The 14,952-nt window shown below is 49.2% G+C and overlaps 1 protein-coding gene across 1 annotated transcript in view; it reads left to right on the top strand.

The window, feature by feature from the left end:
- LOC139414886 (protein-tyrosine kinase 2-beta-like) overlaps window positions 1–14,952 on the top strand; it is a 72,491-nt gene that overhangs the window by 20,022 nt on the left and 37,517 nt on the right. The window contains exons 2-4 of the mRNA XM_071162483.1: window positions 3,417–3,656; window positions 11,833–12,011; window positions 13,506–13,593. Of these exons, the coding sequence (XP_071018584.1) occupies window positions 3,459–3,656; window positions 11,833–12,011; window positions 13,506–13,593 (465 nt within the window). The 5' untranslated portion in view covers window positions 3,417–3,458. The remainder of the gene's footprint in view (window positions 1–3,416; window positions 3,657–11,832; window positions 12,012–13,505; window positions 13,594–14,952) is intronic.

The raw sequence follows: 14,952 nt of genomic DNA, 5'->3' as shown, positions 1-14,952 counted from the left end.
GGGAGGAACATATAGAATATAGAGGTTCTGTTTGTGGCAGGAACATATAGAATATAGAGGTTCTGTTTGTGGCAGGAACATATAGAATGTAGAGGTTCTGTTTGTGGCAGGAACATATAGAATGTAGAGGTTCTGTTTGTGGGAGGAACATATAGAATATAGAGGTTCTGTTTGTGGGAGGAACATATAGCATGTAGAGGTTCTGTTTGTGGGAGGAAAGGTACCATTGTAAAATAAGATTCAGGCCAAGCTATAGAAGCAGAGAAATCAGAGTTTTGGCGCAGGTACATCCGACTAGCGCTAACTAACATTAACTACCTAACAACATTTGTTTTCTCCATAGAAAATCATAGAATCGATAAAATATCGTCAAAAATAATATCACAATTCTCTACTGTGTTGACCCCCCGTCCCCGTCCCCGTCCCCCCATTCCTTAGAACACACATAAAATGAAGCAGGGTGAAGTATGCTTGTTGCTTAACATACTATTGAGAGAGCTAAGAAAACAGACTCCTTTTTTGTTCTCACTCCTAGTGCCTTGTTAAAGGTCTGGGGATTTCTCTGGTGTTTATCCTTTACAGCTTTGTGGTCAAACAAGTTCATGTTGTTACTGTCATTGGTTCATGTCAAGCACGGCTTTAGGTTCAACACTTCAGGGGTTCGAAATGTCGTTCAATGTTGTTTGTTACGTTTATATTTCCAAATGATTTCTGAAGAAAATCAACCAAGGTTGTTTTTTGTTTTTTTATACAGAACACGCTCAGAAACGAAGAGTGCTATATTCAACCACATGTCACCTGTAGGAGAACCCTCTTTTCAGATCATATTGAACCCTTTTTGGTTCCACATAGAACCTCTCCATATAGAACCTCTGGTTCCACATATAACCTCTGGTTCCACATATAACCTCTGGTTCCACATACAGTGGGGAGAACAAGTATTTGATCCACTGCCGATTTTGCAGGTTTTCCTACTTACAAAGCATGTAAAGGTCTGTAATTTTTATCATAGGTACACTTCAACTGTGAGAGACGTAATCTAAAACAAAAATCCAGAACATCACATTGTATGATTGTTAAGTAATTAATTAGCATTTTATTGCATGACATAAGTATTTGATCACCTACCAACCAGTAAGAATTCCGTCTCTCAAAGACCTGTTAGTTTTTCTTTAAGAAGCCCTCCTGTTCTCCACTCATTGCCTGTATTAACTGCACCTGTTTGAACTCGTTACCTGTATAAAAGACACCTGTCCACACACTCAATCAAACAGACTCCAACCTCTCCACAATGGCCAAGACCAGAGAGCTGTGTAAGAACATCAGGGATATAATTGTAGACCTGCACAAGGCTGGGATGGGCTACAGGACAATAAGCAAGCAGCTTGGTGAGAAGGCAACAACTGTTGGTGCAATTATTAGAAAATGGAAGAAGTTCAAGATGACGGTCAATCACCTTCTGTCTGGGGCTCCATGCAAGATCTCACCTCGTGGGGCATCAATGATCATGAGGAAGGTGAGGGATCAGCCCAGAACTACATGGCAGGACCTGGTCAATGACCTGAAGAGAGCTGGGACCACAGTCTAAAAGAAAACCATTAGTAACATGGAATAAAATCCTGCAGCACACGCAAGGTCCCCCTGCTCAAACCAGCGCATGTCAAGGCCCGTCTGAAGTTTGCCAATGACCATCTGGTCCAGAGGAGGAATGGGAGAAGGTCATGTGGTCTGATGAGACAAATATATAGCTTTTTGGTCTAAACTCCACTCGCCGTGTTTGGAGGAAGAAGAAGGATGAGTACAACCCCAAGAACACCATCCCAACAGTGAAGCATGGAGGTGGAAACATCATTCTTTGGGGATGCTTTTCTGCAAAGGGGACAGGACGACTGCACCGTATTGAGGGGAGGATGGATGGGGCCATGTATCGTGAGATCTTGGCAAACAACCTCCTTCCCTCAGTAAGAGCATTGAAGATGGGTCGTGGCTGGGTCTTCCAGAATGGCAACTACCTGAAACACACAGCCAGGGCAACTAAGGAGTGGCTCCGTAAGAAGCATCTCAAGGTCCTGGAGTGGCCTAGCCAGTCTCCAGACCTGAACCCAATAGAAAATCTTTGGAGGGAGCTGAAAGTCCGTATTGCCCAGCGACAGCCCCGAAACCTGAAGGATCTGGAGAAGGTCTGTTTGGAGGAGTGGGCCAAAATCCCTGCTGCAGTGTGTGCAAACCTGGTCAAGAACTACAGGAAACATATGATCTCTGTAATTGCAAACAAAGGTTTCTGTACCAAATGTTAAGTTCTGCTTTTCTGATGTATCAAATACTTATGTCATGCAATAAAATGCAAATTAATTAACTTAAAAATCATACAATGTGATTTTCTGGATGTTTGTTTTAGATTCCGTCTCTCATAGTTGAAGTGTACCTATGATAAAAATGTACAGACCTCTACATGCTTTGTAAATAGGAAAACCTGCAAAATCGGCAGTGTATCAAATACTTGTTCTCCCCACTGTTATAACCTCTGAAAGGTTGCTACTCGATTAGTAACCAAAAAGTGTTTTTTTTTTTATATCTCACCTGAAAGGGTTCTATCGGGAACCATTTTGTCAGAGTGTTCTACTACTGAGACAAATGGTTCTACATAGCACTATGTTCTCTGCTACAGTAGAATAGATACTGAACGTGGTGTGTGTAGGGCCTACACGCCGTGCCGCTGCGAGCTTACCTTGTGATTAATACAGGCCTTCACATGAAGTGAAAGACAGGAATTTTGGGCTATTATCAGTAGATCACATCTGTAAATCAACTGTAAAGTGAGTCACAACCACATCTGACACTACAGTACAACGCATAGCATTATTACTATATAAATCATGTCACGGCTGAACTGAAGTTCTGGGTTTTGACTGGATTGATCCAGAGTGGGAAAGTTACCTGGTATCTTTCTGACTGACCACCCTCTCTGTCTCAAACTAGGGATGATGGCAATAACACCCCCCCCCCCTGTCCCTCTCTCTCTCCCCCCTCTTTCTCTCTCCCTCCTCTTTCTCTCTCTCCCCCTCCTCTTTCTCTCTCTCCCCCTCCTCTTTCTCTCTCTCCTACTCCTCTTTCTCTCTCTCCCCCTCTTTCTCTCTCCCTCTCCCTCCCCCTCCTCTTTCTCTCCCCCTCCTCTTTCTCTCTCTCCCCCCTCCTCTTTCTCTCTCTCCCCCCTCCTCTTTGTCTCTCCCCCTCCTCTTTCTCTCTCTACCCCTTCTCTTTCTCTCTCCCGCTCTCTCTCCCCCCTCCTCTTTCTCTCTCTCCCCCCTCCTCTTTCTCTCTCTCCCCCCTCCTCTTTCTCTCTATCTCCCCACATCCCTCTCTCTCTCCCCCCCCCCTCTTTCACTCTCCCTCTCCCTCTCTCGCCCTCTCCCCAGGTGTGACATCAGTATGACGTTATCATTCTCTCTACCGTGAGAATGTACGAGGTGATGCAGGGAGACACTACCACCCTGTCCTGGAGGCTACCCAGCCCCGGCCACAACGACGGCCCACAACAGAGCCCCTTCAGCGGGGAGGGGGGACCCACCAAGATCCTCAAAGTCTGTTTTTCCACCAACAACACCCTGGGGAAAAACTTCAAACTGGTCAAGTGTGACAGCTCCTGGAAGATCAGGGTGATTAACTACACTTTGACCAGCTGTTATATATATACATAAATACATTTGATGTACATAAATACATTTGATGTACATAAATACATTTGATATACATAAATACATTTGATACACAGAAATACATGTAATGTACATAAATACATTTGAAACACATAAATACATGTAATATACATAAATACATGTACTATACATAAATACATGTAATATACATAAATACATGTACTATACATTAATACATTTGATACACAAGAATACGTTTGATGTACATAAATACATGTAATATACATTTGATATACATAAATACATGTAATATACATTTTATATATATAAATACATTTGATATATATAAATACATTTGATATACATAAATACATGTAATATACATTTTATGTATATAAATACATTTGATATATATAAATACATGTAATATACATTTTATATATATAAATACATTCCATATACATAAATACATTTTATGTATATAAATACATTTGATATATATAAATACATGTAATATACATTTTATATATATAAATACATTTGATATATATAAATACATTTCATATACATAAATACATGTAATATACATTTTATGTATATAAATACATTTGATATATATAAATACATGTAATATACATTTTATATATATAAATACATTCCATATACATAAATACATTTGATGTACATAAATACATTTGATGTACATAAATACATGTAATATACATAAATATATTTGATATACATAAATACATTTGATACACATAAATATGTTTGATGTACATAAATACATTTGATGTACATAAGTACATTTGATGTACATAAATACATTTGATATACATCCATTCATGCAATATACATAAATACATTTGATGTACATAAATACATATAATATACATAAATACATTTGATACACATAAATACATGTAATATACATAAATACATTTGATTGATTGATTTATTTATTGGTTGATGAGTTTATTGACATTTTGATTGATAGGATGGATGCATTGATTGAGGATCTGTTGTAGTAGGAAAGGAAGTACGCTTCTGTTCATGGTGTGGACAACCCCTTGGGAGTTGGAAATGGATATGTGAACTGCAGTTGTTTGAAATAAGACATATAATTATTTTTATCGTCAATTCTACACAGACGTCACTTAGTTTCTTAGTTATAGTCTATAGATACAAAGCTCAGTCGCCCATGGGCATACATTACCTGTAGGAAAACACTGTCTAAGTACCCTAGTTAGAACTGGGCGGACCACCCACTGTATTTTATTGGTTAGTTAGCTAGCTGTTCATGAAGCAGGCTAGACTAGCTTAGGTTTTTTGGGATATTTATTAGTTCTTTCCTTGGGTCCAGCTCAGCCCCTCCCCACCCCCCCGGAGCTGGTGTAACTGAGTCAGGTTTGTAGGCCTCCTTGCTCAGCCCCTCCCCTCCCGGAGCTGGTGTAACTGAGTCAGGTTTGTAGGCCTCCTTGCTCAGCCCCTTCCCCCCGGAGCTGGTGTAACTGAGTCAGGTTTGTAGGCCTCCTTGCTCAGACCCTCCCCTCCCGGAGCTGGTGTAACTGAGTCAGGTTTGTAGGCCTCCTTGCTCAGCCACTCCCCCCCGGAGCTGGTGTAACTGAGTCAGGTTTGTAGGCCTCCTTGCTGAGCCCCCCCCCCCCCCAGAGCTGGTGTAACTGAGAGGTTTGTAGGCCTCCTTGCTCAGCCCCTCCCCCCCCCGGAGCTGGTGTAACTGAGTCAGTTTTGTAGGCCTCCTTGCTCAGCCCCTTCCCCCCGGAGCTGGTGTAACTGAGTCAGGTTTGTAGGCCTCCTTGCTCAGCCCCTCCCCCCCCCCGGAGCTGGTGTAACTGAGTCAGTTTTGTAGGCCTCCTTGCTCAGCCCCTTCCCCCCGGAGCTGGTGTAACTGAGTCAGGTTTGTAGGCCTCCTTGCTCAGCCCCTTCCCCCCGGAGCTGGTGTAACTGAGTCAGGTTTGTAGGCCTCCTTGCTCAGACCCTCCCCTCCCGGAGCTGGTGTAACTGAGTCAGGTTTGTAGGCCTCCTTGCTCAGCCACTCCCCCCCGGAGCTGGTGTAACTGAGTCAGGTTTGTAGGCCTCCTTGCTGAGCCCCCCCCCCCAGAGCTGGTGTAACTGAGAGGTTTGTAGGCCTCCTTGCTCAGCCCCTCCCCCCCCCGGAGCTGGTGTAACTGAGTCAGTTTTGTAGGCCTCCTTGCTCAGCCCCTTCCACCCGGAGCTGGTGTAACTGAGTCAGGTTTGTAGGCCTCCTTGCTCAGCCCCTTCCCCCCGGAGCTGGTGTAACTGAGTCAGGTTTGTAGGCCCCTTGCTCAGCCCCTTCCCCCCGGAGCTGGTGTAACTGAGTCAGGTTTGTAGGCCTCCTTGCTCAGCCCCTCCCCTCCCGGAGCTGGTGTAACTGAGTCAGGTTTGTAGGCCTCCTTGCTCAGCCCCTCCCCCCCGGAGCTGGTGTAACTGAGTCAGGTTTGTAGGCCTCCTTGCTGAGCCCTCCCCCCCCAGAGCTGGTGTAACTGAGTCAGGTTTGTAGGCCTCCTTGCTCAGCCCCTCCCCCCCCCGGAGCTGGTGTAACTGAGTCAGTTTTGTAGGCCTCCTTGCTCAGCCCCTTCCCCCCGGAGCTGGTGTAACTGAGTCAGGTTTGTAGGCCTCCTTGCTCAGCCCCTCCCCTCCCGGAGCTGGTGTAACTGAGTCAGGTTTGTAGGCCTCCTTGCTCAGCCCCTCCCCCCCGGAGCTGGTGTAACTGAGTCAGGTTTGTAGGCCTCCTTGCTGAGCCCTCCCCCCCAGAGCTGGTGTAACTGAGTCAGGTTTGTAGGCCTCCTTGCTCAGCCCCTCCCCCCCCCGGAGCTGGTGTAACTGAGTCAGGTTTGTAGGCCTCCTTGCTGAGCCCTCCCCCCCCAGAGCTGGTGTAACTGAGTCAGGTTTGTAGGCCTCCTTGCTCAGCCCCTCCCCCCCGGAGCTGGTGTAACTGAGTCAGGTTTGTAGGCCTCCTTGCTGAGCCCTCCCCCCCCAGAGCTGGTGTAACTGAGTCAGGTTTGTAGGCCTCCTTGCTCAGCCCCTCCCCCCCCCGGAGCTGGTGTAACTGAGTCAGTTTTGTAGGCCTCCTTGCTCAGCCCCTTCCCCCCGGAGCTGGTGTAACTGAGTCAGGTTTGTAGGCCTCCTTGCTCAGCCCCTTCCCCCCGGAGCTGGTGTAACTGAGTCAGGTTTGTAGGCCTCCTTGCTCAGCCCCTTCCCCCCGGAGCTGGTGTAACTGAGTCAGGTTTGTAGGCCTCCTTGCTCAGCCCCTCCCCTCCCGGAGCTGGTGTAACTGAGTCAGGTTTGTAGGCCTCCTTGCTCAGCCCCTCCCCCCCGGAGCTGGTGTAACTGAGTCAGGTTTGTAGGCCTCCTTGCTGAGCCCTCCCCCCCCAGAGCTGGTGTAACTGAGTCAGGTTTGTAGGCCTCCTTGCTCAGCCCCCCCCCCCCCCGGAGCTGGTGTAACTGAGTCAGTTTTGTAGGCCTCCTTGCTCAGCCCCTTCCCCCCGGAGCTGGTGTAACTGAGTCAGGTTTGTAGGCCTCCTTGCTCGGCCCCTCCCCCCCGGAGCTGGTGTAACTGAGTCAGGTTTGTAGGCCTCCTTGCTGAGCCCTCCCCCCCCAGAGCTGGTGTAACTGAGTCAGGTTTGTAGGCCTCCTCGCTCAGCCCCACCCCCCCCCGGAGCTGGTGTAACTGAGTCAGGTTTGTAGGCCTCCTTGCTGAGCCCTCCCCCCCAGAGCTGGTGTAACTGAGTCAGGTTTGTAGGCCTCCTTGCTCAGCCCCTCCCCCCCCCCCCCCCCCCCCCCCGGAGCTGGTGTAACTGAGTCACGTTTGTAGGCCCCCTTGCTCAGCCCCTCCCCCCCCCGGAGCTGGTGTAACTGAGTCAGTTTTGTAGGCCTCCTTGCTCAGCCCCTTCCCCCCGGAGCTGGTGTAACTGAGTCAGGTTTGTAGGCCTCCTTGCTCAGCCCCTCCCCTCCCGGAGCTGGTGTAACTGAGTCAGGTTTGTAGGCCTCCTTGCTCAGCCCCTCCCCCCCGGAGCTGGTGTAACTGAGTCAGGTTTGTAGGTCTCCTTGCTCAGCCCCTCCCCCCCGGAGCTGGTGTAACTGAGTCAGGTTTGTAGGCCTCCTTGCTGAGCCCTCCCCCCCAGAGCTGGTGTAACTGAGTCAGGTTTGTTGGCCTCCTTGCTCAGCCCCTCCCCCCCCCCGGAGCTGGTGTAACTGAGTCAGGTTTGTAGGCCTCCTTGCTCAGCCCCTCCCCTCCCGGAGCTGGTGTAACTGAGTCAGGTTTGTCGGCCTCCTTGCTCAGCCCCTCCCCCCCGGAGCTGGTGTAACTGAGTCAGGTTTGTAGGTCTCCTTGCTCAGCCCCTCCCCCCCGGAGCTGGTGTAACTGAGTCAGTTTTGTAGGCCTCCTTGCTCAGCCCCTTCCCCCCGGAGCTGGTGTAACTGAGTCAGGTTTGTAGGCCTCCTTGCTCAGCCCCTCCCCTCCCGGAGCTGGTGTAACTGAGTCAGGTTTGTAGGCCTCCTTGCTCAGCCCCTCCCCCCCGGAGCTGGTGTAACTGAGTCAGGTTTGTAGGCCTCCTTGCTGAGCCCTCCCCCCCAGAGCTGGTGTAACTGAGTCAGGTTTGTAGGCCTCCTTGCTCAGCCCCTCCCCCCCCCGGAGCTGGTGTAACTGAGTCAGGTTTGTAGGCCTCCTTGCTGAGCCCTCCCCCCCCAGAGCTGGTGTAACTGAGTCAGGTTTGTAGGCCTCCTTGCTCAGCCCCTCCCCCCCGGAGCTGGTGTAACTGAGTCAGGTTTGTAGGCCTCCTTGCTGAGCCCTCCCCCCCCAGAGCTGGTGTAACTGAGTCAGGTTTGTAGGCCTCCTTGCTCAGCCCCTCCCCCCCCCGGAGCTGGTGTAACTGAGTCAGTTTTGTAGGCCTCCTTGCTCAGCCCCTTCCCCCCGGAGCTGGTGTAACTGAGTCAGGTTTGTAGGCCTCCTTGCTCAGCCCCTTCCCCCCGGAGCTGGTGTAACTGAGTCAGGTTTGTAGGCCTCCTTGCTCAGCCCCTTCCCCCCGGAGCTGGTGTAACTGAGTCAGGTTTGTAGGCCTCCTTGCTCAGCCCCTCCCCTCCCGGAGCTGGTGTAACTGAGTCAGGTTTGTAGGCCTCCTTGCTCAGCCCCTCCCCCCCGGAGCTGGTGTAACTGAGTCAGGTTTGTAGGCCTCCTTGCTGAGCCCTCCCCCCCCAGAGCTGGTGTAACTGAGTCAGGTTTGTTGGCCTCCTTGCTCAGCCCCCCCCCCCCCCCGGAGCTGGTGTAACTGAGTCAGTTTTGTAGGCCTCCTTGCTCAGCCCCTTCCCCCCGGAGCTGGTGTAACTGAGTCAGGTTTGTAGGCCTCCTTGCTCGGCCCCTCCCCCCCGGAGCTGGTGTAACTGAGTCAGGTTTGTAGGCCTCCTTGCTGAGCCCTCCCCCCCCAGAGCTGGTGTAACTGAGTCAGGTTTGTAGGCCTCCTCGCTCAGCCCCTCCCCCCCCCGGAGCTGGTGTAACTGAGTCAGGTTTGTAGGCCTCCTTGCTGAGCCCTCCCCCCCAGAGCTGGTGTAACTGAGTCAGGTTTGTAGGCCTCCTTGCTCAGCCCCTCCCCCCCCCCCCCCCCCCCCCCCCCGGAGCTGGTGTAACTGAGTCACGTTTGTAGGCCCCCTTGCTCAGCCCCTCCCCCCCCCGGAGCTGGTGTAACTGAGTCAGTTTTGTAGGCCTCCTTGCTCAGCCCCTTCCCCCCGGAGCTGGTGTAACTGAGTCAGGTTTGTAGGCCTCCTTGCTCAGCCCCTCCCCTCCCGGAGCTGGTGTAACTGAGTCAGGTTTGTAGGCCTCCTTGCTCAGCCCCTCCCCCCGGAGCTGGTGTAACTGAGTCAGGTTTGTAGGTCTCCTTGCTCAGCCCCTCCCCCCCGGAGCTGGTGTAACTGAGTCAGGTTTGTAGGCCTCCTTGCTGAGCCCTCCCCCCCAGAGCTGGTGTAACTGAGTCAGGTTTGTTGGCCTCCTTGCTCAGCCCCTCCCCCCCCCGGAGCTGGTGTAACTGAGTCAGGTTTGTAGGCCTCCTTGCTCAGCCCCCCCCCCCCCCCCCGGAGCTGGTGTAACTGAGTCAGGTTTGTAGGCCTCCTTGCTGAGCCCTTCCCCCCCAGAGCTGGTGTAACTGAGTCAGGTTTGTAGGCCTCCTTGCTCAGCCCCCCCCCCCCCCCCCCCGGAGCTGGTGTAACTGAGTCAGGTTTGTAGGCCTCCTTGCTCAGCCCCTTTTCCCCCCCTCATTAGCGTGTGTTTGAACAATAAACCCCAGTGTTTGACGGTAAAGTTGGGTTGTCTGATGTTATTAGTTCTCACTGTTCCTTTTCACTGTTATGATTTGTATGAGATATGTTACATGTCTCGTTTTCATCCCCACTAGACTACAATGCCAAAGGGGTTTGTAACATCCAGTCTGTCCTGACCAGTGGTATCCTTTTAACTGTGACGGTCTCCAGACTGGTCTCTCTCCTCCAGGCTATAGTCCAGTCTATCCTGACCAGTGGTATCCATTTAACTGTGACGGTCTCCACACTGGTCTCTCTCCTCCAGGCTATAGTCCAGTCTATCCTGACCAGTGGTATCCTTTTAACTGTGACGGTCTCCAGACTGGTCTCTCTCCTCCAGGCTATAGTCCAGTCTATCCTGACCAGTGGTATCCTTTTAACTGTGACGGTCTCCACACTGGTCTCTCTCCTCCAGGCTATAGTCCAGTCTATCCTGACCAGTGGTATCCTTTTAACTGTGACGGTCTCCACACTGGTCTCTCTCCTCCAGGCTATAGTCCAGTCTATCCTGACCAGTGGTATCCTTTTAACTGTGACGGTCTCCAGACTGGTCTCTCTCCTCCAGGCTATAGTCCAGTCTATCCTGACCAGTGGTATCCTTTTAACTGTGACGGTCTCCACACTGGTCTCTCTCCTCCAGGCTATAGTCCAGTCTATCCTGACCAGTGGTATCCTTTTAACTGTGACGGTCTCCACACTGGTCTCTCTCCTCCAGGCTATAGTCCAGTCTATCCTGACCAGTGGTATCCTTTTAATAACTGTGACTATCTCCATACTGGTCTCTCTCCTCCAGGCTATAGTCCAGTCTATCCTGACCAGTGGTATCCTTTTAACTGTGACGGTCTCCACACTGGTCTCTCTCCTCCAGGCTATAGTCCAGTCTATCCTGACCAGTGGTATCCTTTTAACTGTGACGGTCTCCACACTGGTCTCTCTCCTCCAGGCTATAGTCCAGTCTATCCTGACCAGTGGTATCCTTTTAACTGTGACGGTCTCCACACTGGTCTCTCTCCTCCAGGCTATAGTCCAGTCTATCCTGACCAGTGGTATCCTTTTAACTGTGACGGTCTCCACACTGGTCTCTCTCCTCCAGGCTATAGTCCAGTCTATCCTGACCAGTGGTATCCTTTTAACTGTGACGGTCTCCACACTGGTCTCTCTCCTCCAGGCTATAGTCCAGTCTATCCTGACCAGTGGTATCCTGTTAACTGTGCCGGTCTCCAGACTGGTCTCTCTCCTCCAGGCTAAAGTACAGTCTATCCTGACCAGTGGTATCCTTTTAACTGTGACGGTCTCCACACTGGTCTCTCTCCTCCAGGCTATAGTCCAGTCTATCCTGACCAGTGGTATCCTTTTAACTGTGACGGTCTCCACACTGGTCTCTCTCCTCCAGGCTATAGTCCAGTCTATCCTGACCAGTGGTATCCTTTTAACTGTGACGGTCTCCACACTGGTCTCTCTCCTCCAGGCTATAGTCCAGTCTATCCTGACCAGTGGTATCCTTTTAATAACTGTGACTATCTCCATACTGGTCTCTCTCCCCCTGGCTATAGTCCAGTCTATCCTGACCAGTGGTATCATTTTAACTCAGACTGACTCCATACTGGTCTCTCTCCCCCAGGCTATAGTCCAGTCTATCCTGACCAGTGGTATCATTTTAACTCAGACTGACTCCATACTGGTCTCTCTCCTCCAGGCTATAGTCCAGTCTATTCTGATCAGTGGTATCATTTTATCTCAGACTGACTCCATACTGGTCTCTCTCCTCCAGGCTATAGTCCAGTCTATCCTGACCAGTGGTATCCTTTTAACTCAGACTGACTCCATACTGGTCTCTCTCCCCCAGGCTATAGTCCAGTCTATCCTGACCAGTGGTAGACTGGGCCCTAACATCCAGTATAAAGGCTGCTATGGTCTGCTGCTGAAGCACCTCAAGTCAGACGAGCTCCACTGGCTCCATCCAGACCTGACCGTGGGGGAGGTGGAGCAACGCTATGAGAGTCATCACGTGGAGGCAGAGTGGAGGTGAGAGGAGGGGTGGAGGGATGGGACAGGGGTGGAGGACGAGTGGGACAGGGGTGGATGGAGGAGTGGGCCGGGGTGGATGGAGGAGTGGGACAGGGATGGAGGAGGAGTGGGACAGGGTGGAGGAGGAGTGGGACAGGGGTGGAGGAGGAGGAGGAGGAGGAGGAGTGGGACAGGGGTGGAGGAGGAGGAGTGGGACAGGGTGGAGGAGGAGGAGTGGGACAGGGCTGGAGGAGGAGTGGGACAGGGAGGAGGAGTGGGACAGGGTGGAGGAGTGGGACAGGGTGGAGGAGGAGGAGTGGGACAGGGTGGAGGAGGAGGAGGAGGAGTGGGACAGGGTGGAGGAGGAGTGGGACAGGGGTGGAGGAGGAGTGGGACAGGGGAGGAGGAGGAGGAGGAGTGGGACAGGGGTGGAGGAGGAGGAGTGGGACAGGGTGGAGGAGGAGGAGTGGGACAGGGTGGAGGAGGAGGAGTGGGACAGGGTGGAGGAGGAGGAGTGGGACAGGGCTGGAGGAGGAGTGGGACAGGGCTGGAGGAGGAGTGGGACAGGGGGGAGGAGTGGGACAGAGTGGAGGAGTGGGACAGGGCTAGAGGAGGAGTGGGACAGGGCTGGAGGAGGAGTGGGACAGGGAGGAGGAGTGGGACAGGGAGGAGGAGTGGGACAGGGTGGAGGAGGAGGAGTGGGACAGGGGTGGCAGAGGAGGAGTGGGACAGGGTGGAGGAGGAGTGGGACAGGGATGGAGGAGGAGGAGTGGGACAGGGAGGAGGAGGAGGAGTGGGACACGGATTGAGGAGGTGGAGAAGGGGAGACGGATGTTGATTATTTCTCCTTGCCCTTATCATTCACCTGATGACAACACAAGACATGCAACTATTTATTTTTGCTAATGTATAATGAGGACCATGGGTTTCCGGTTTGGCCTTCCAATATTCTGCCCATATGAACAAATGTATATACAATATTCCTGCTCATATGAACACATTTATTTTAGGGCATAAGTGAACCAATGTACGACAGCCTTGTTTAAAGGAGTTTAAAGGAAGTTTCTTCATGGAGCCACGAGACGAAAGAGTCGCAGACAAAGGAGTTTGTTTCTGCTTCAACCTCCACTGTAAAATATACAGTGTTGGGGTGGTGCTTTGGGTTCGCCTGGGACGGGGTCCCTGACCAAGAAAAGGTTGAATAATTTCTACTCTAAAATATGGGTAGTTCATCAGTTGTAGACTCCTAGTCTAAAATATGATAGTTCATCAATTGTAGACTCCTAGTCTAAAATATGGGTAGTTCATCAGTTGTAGACTCCTAGTCTAAAATATGGGTACGCTCATCAGTTGTAGACTCCTAGTCTAAAATATGGGTTGTTCATCAGTTGTAGACTCCTAGTCTAAAATATGGGTACGTTCATCAGTTAAATACTGCTACTCTAAAGCAGAGGTACGTTCATCAGTTGAAGACTGCTACTCTGAAGTATGGTTATTTTCATCTCTCCACAGGTATGACCTGAGAGTCCGCTACATTCCAGTCAACTTCCTGGAAAAGTTTAAAGAAGACAGTACTACACTGCTGTATTTCTATCAACAGGTACAGTAGGCAGCAAGCAGTACTCTGACTATGTAGAGAACACATTAGTACTCTATGTAGAGAACACATTAGTGCTCTATGTAGAGAACACATTAATACTCTGACTATGTAGAGAACACATTAATATTCTGACTATGTAGAGAACACATTAGTACTCTATGTAGAGAACACATTCATAATCTGACTATGTAGAGAACACATTAGTACTCTATGTAGAGACCACATTAATACTCTGACTATGTAGAGAACACATTAATACTCTGACTATGTAGAGAACACATTACTACTCTGACTATGTAGAGAACACATTAATACTCTGACTATGTAGAGAACACATTAATATTCTGACTATGTAGAGAACACATTAGTACTCTATGTAGAGAACACATTAATACTCTGACTATGTAGAGAACACATTAATATTCTGACTATGTAGAGAACACATTAGTACTCTATGTAGAGAACACATTCATAATCTGACTATGTAGAGAACACATTACTACTCTGACTATGTAGAGAACACATTACTACTCTGACTATGTAGAGAACACATTACTACTCTGACTATGTAGAGAACACATTAATACTCTGACTATGTAGAGAACACATTAATACTCTGCCTATGTTGAGAACACATTAGTACTCTATGTAGAGAACACATTAATACCCTATGTAGAGAACACATTAATACTCTATGTAGAGAACACATTAGTACTCTGACTATGTAGAGAACACATTAATACCCTATGTAGAGAACACATTACTACTCTGACTATGTAGATAACACATTACCACTCTGACTATGTTGAGAACACATTAGTACTCTGACTATGTAGAGAACACATTAATACTCTGACTATGTAGAGAACACATTACTACTCTGACTATGTAGATAACACATTACCACTCTGACTATGTTGAGAACACATTAATACTCTGACTATGTAGAGAACACATTAATACTCTGACTATGTAGAGAACACATTACTACTCTGACTATGTAGAGAACACATTAATACTCTGACTATGTAGAGACCACATTAATACTCTGACTATGTAGAGAACACATTAATACTCTATGTAGAGAACACATTAATACTCTGACTATGTAGAGACCACATTAATACTCTATGCAGAGAACACATTAATACTCTGACTATGTAGAGACCACATTAATACTCTATGTAGAGAACACATTAATACTCTGACTATGTAGAGACCACATTAATACTCTATGTAGAGAACACATTAATACTCTATGTAGAGAACACATTAGTACTCTATGTAGAGAACACATTAATACTCTGACTATGTAGAGAACACATTAATACTCTGACTATGTAGAGAACACATGACTAA

The sequence above is a fragment of the Oncorhynchus clarkii genome, chromosome 8 (genome assembly GCF_045791955.1).
Source record: "Oncorhynchus clarkii lewisi isolate Uvic-CL-2024 chromosome 8, UVic_Ocla_1.0, whole genome shotgun sequence".
Lineage (NCBI taxonomy): Eukaryota > Metazoa > Chordata > Actinopteri > Salmoniformes > Salmonidae > Oncorhynchus > Oncorhynchus clarkii.
The sequence above is the reverse complement of the archived record's forward strand: the minus strand, read 5'-3'. Positions and strand labels throughout refer to the sequence as shown.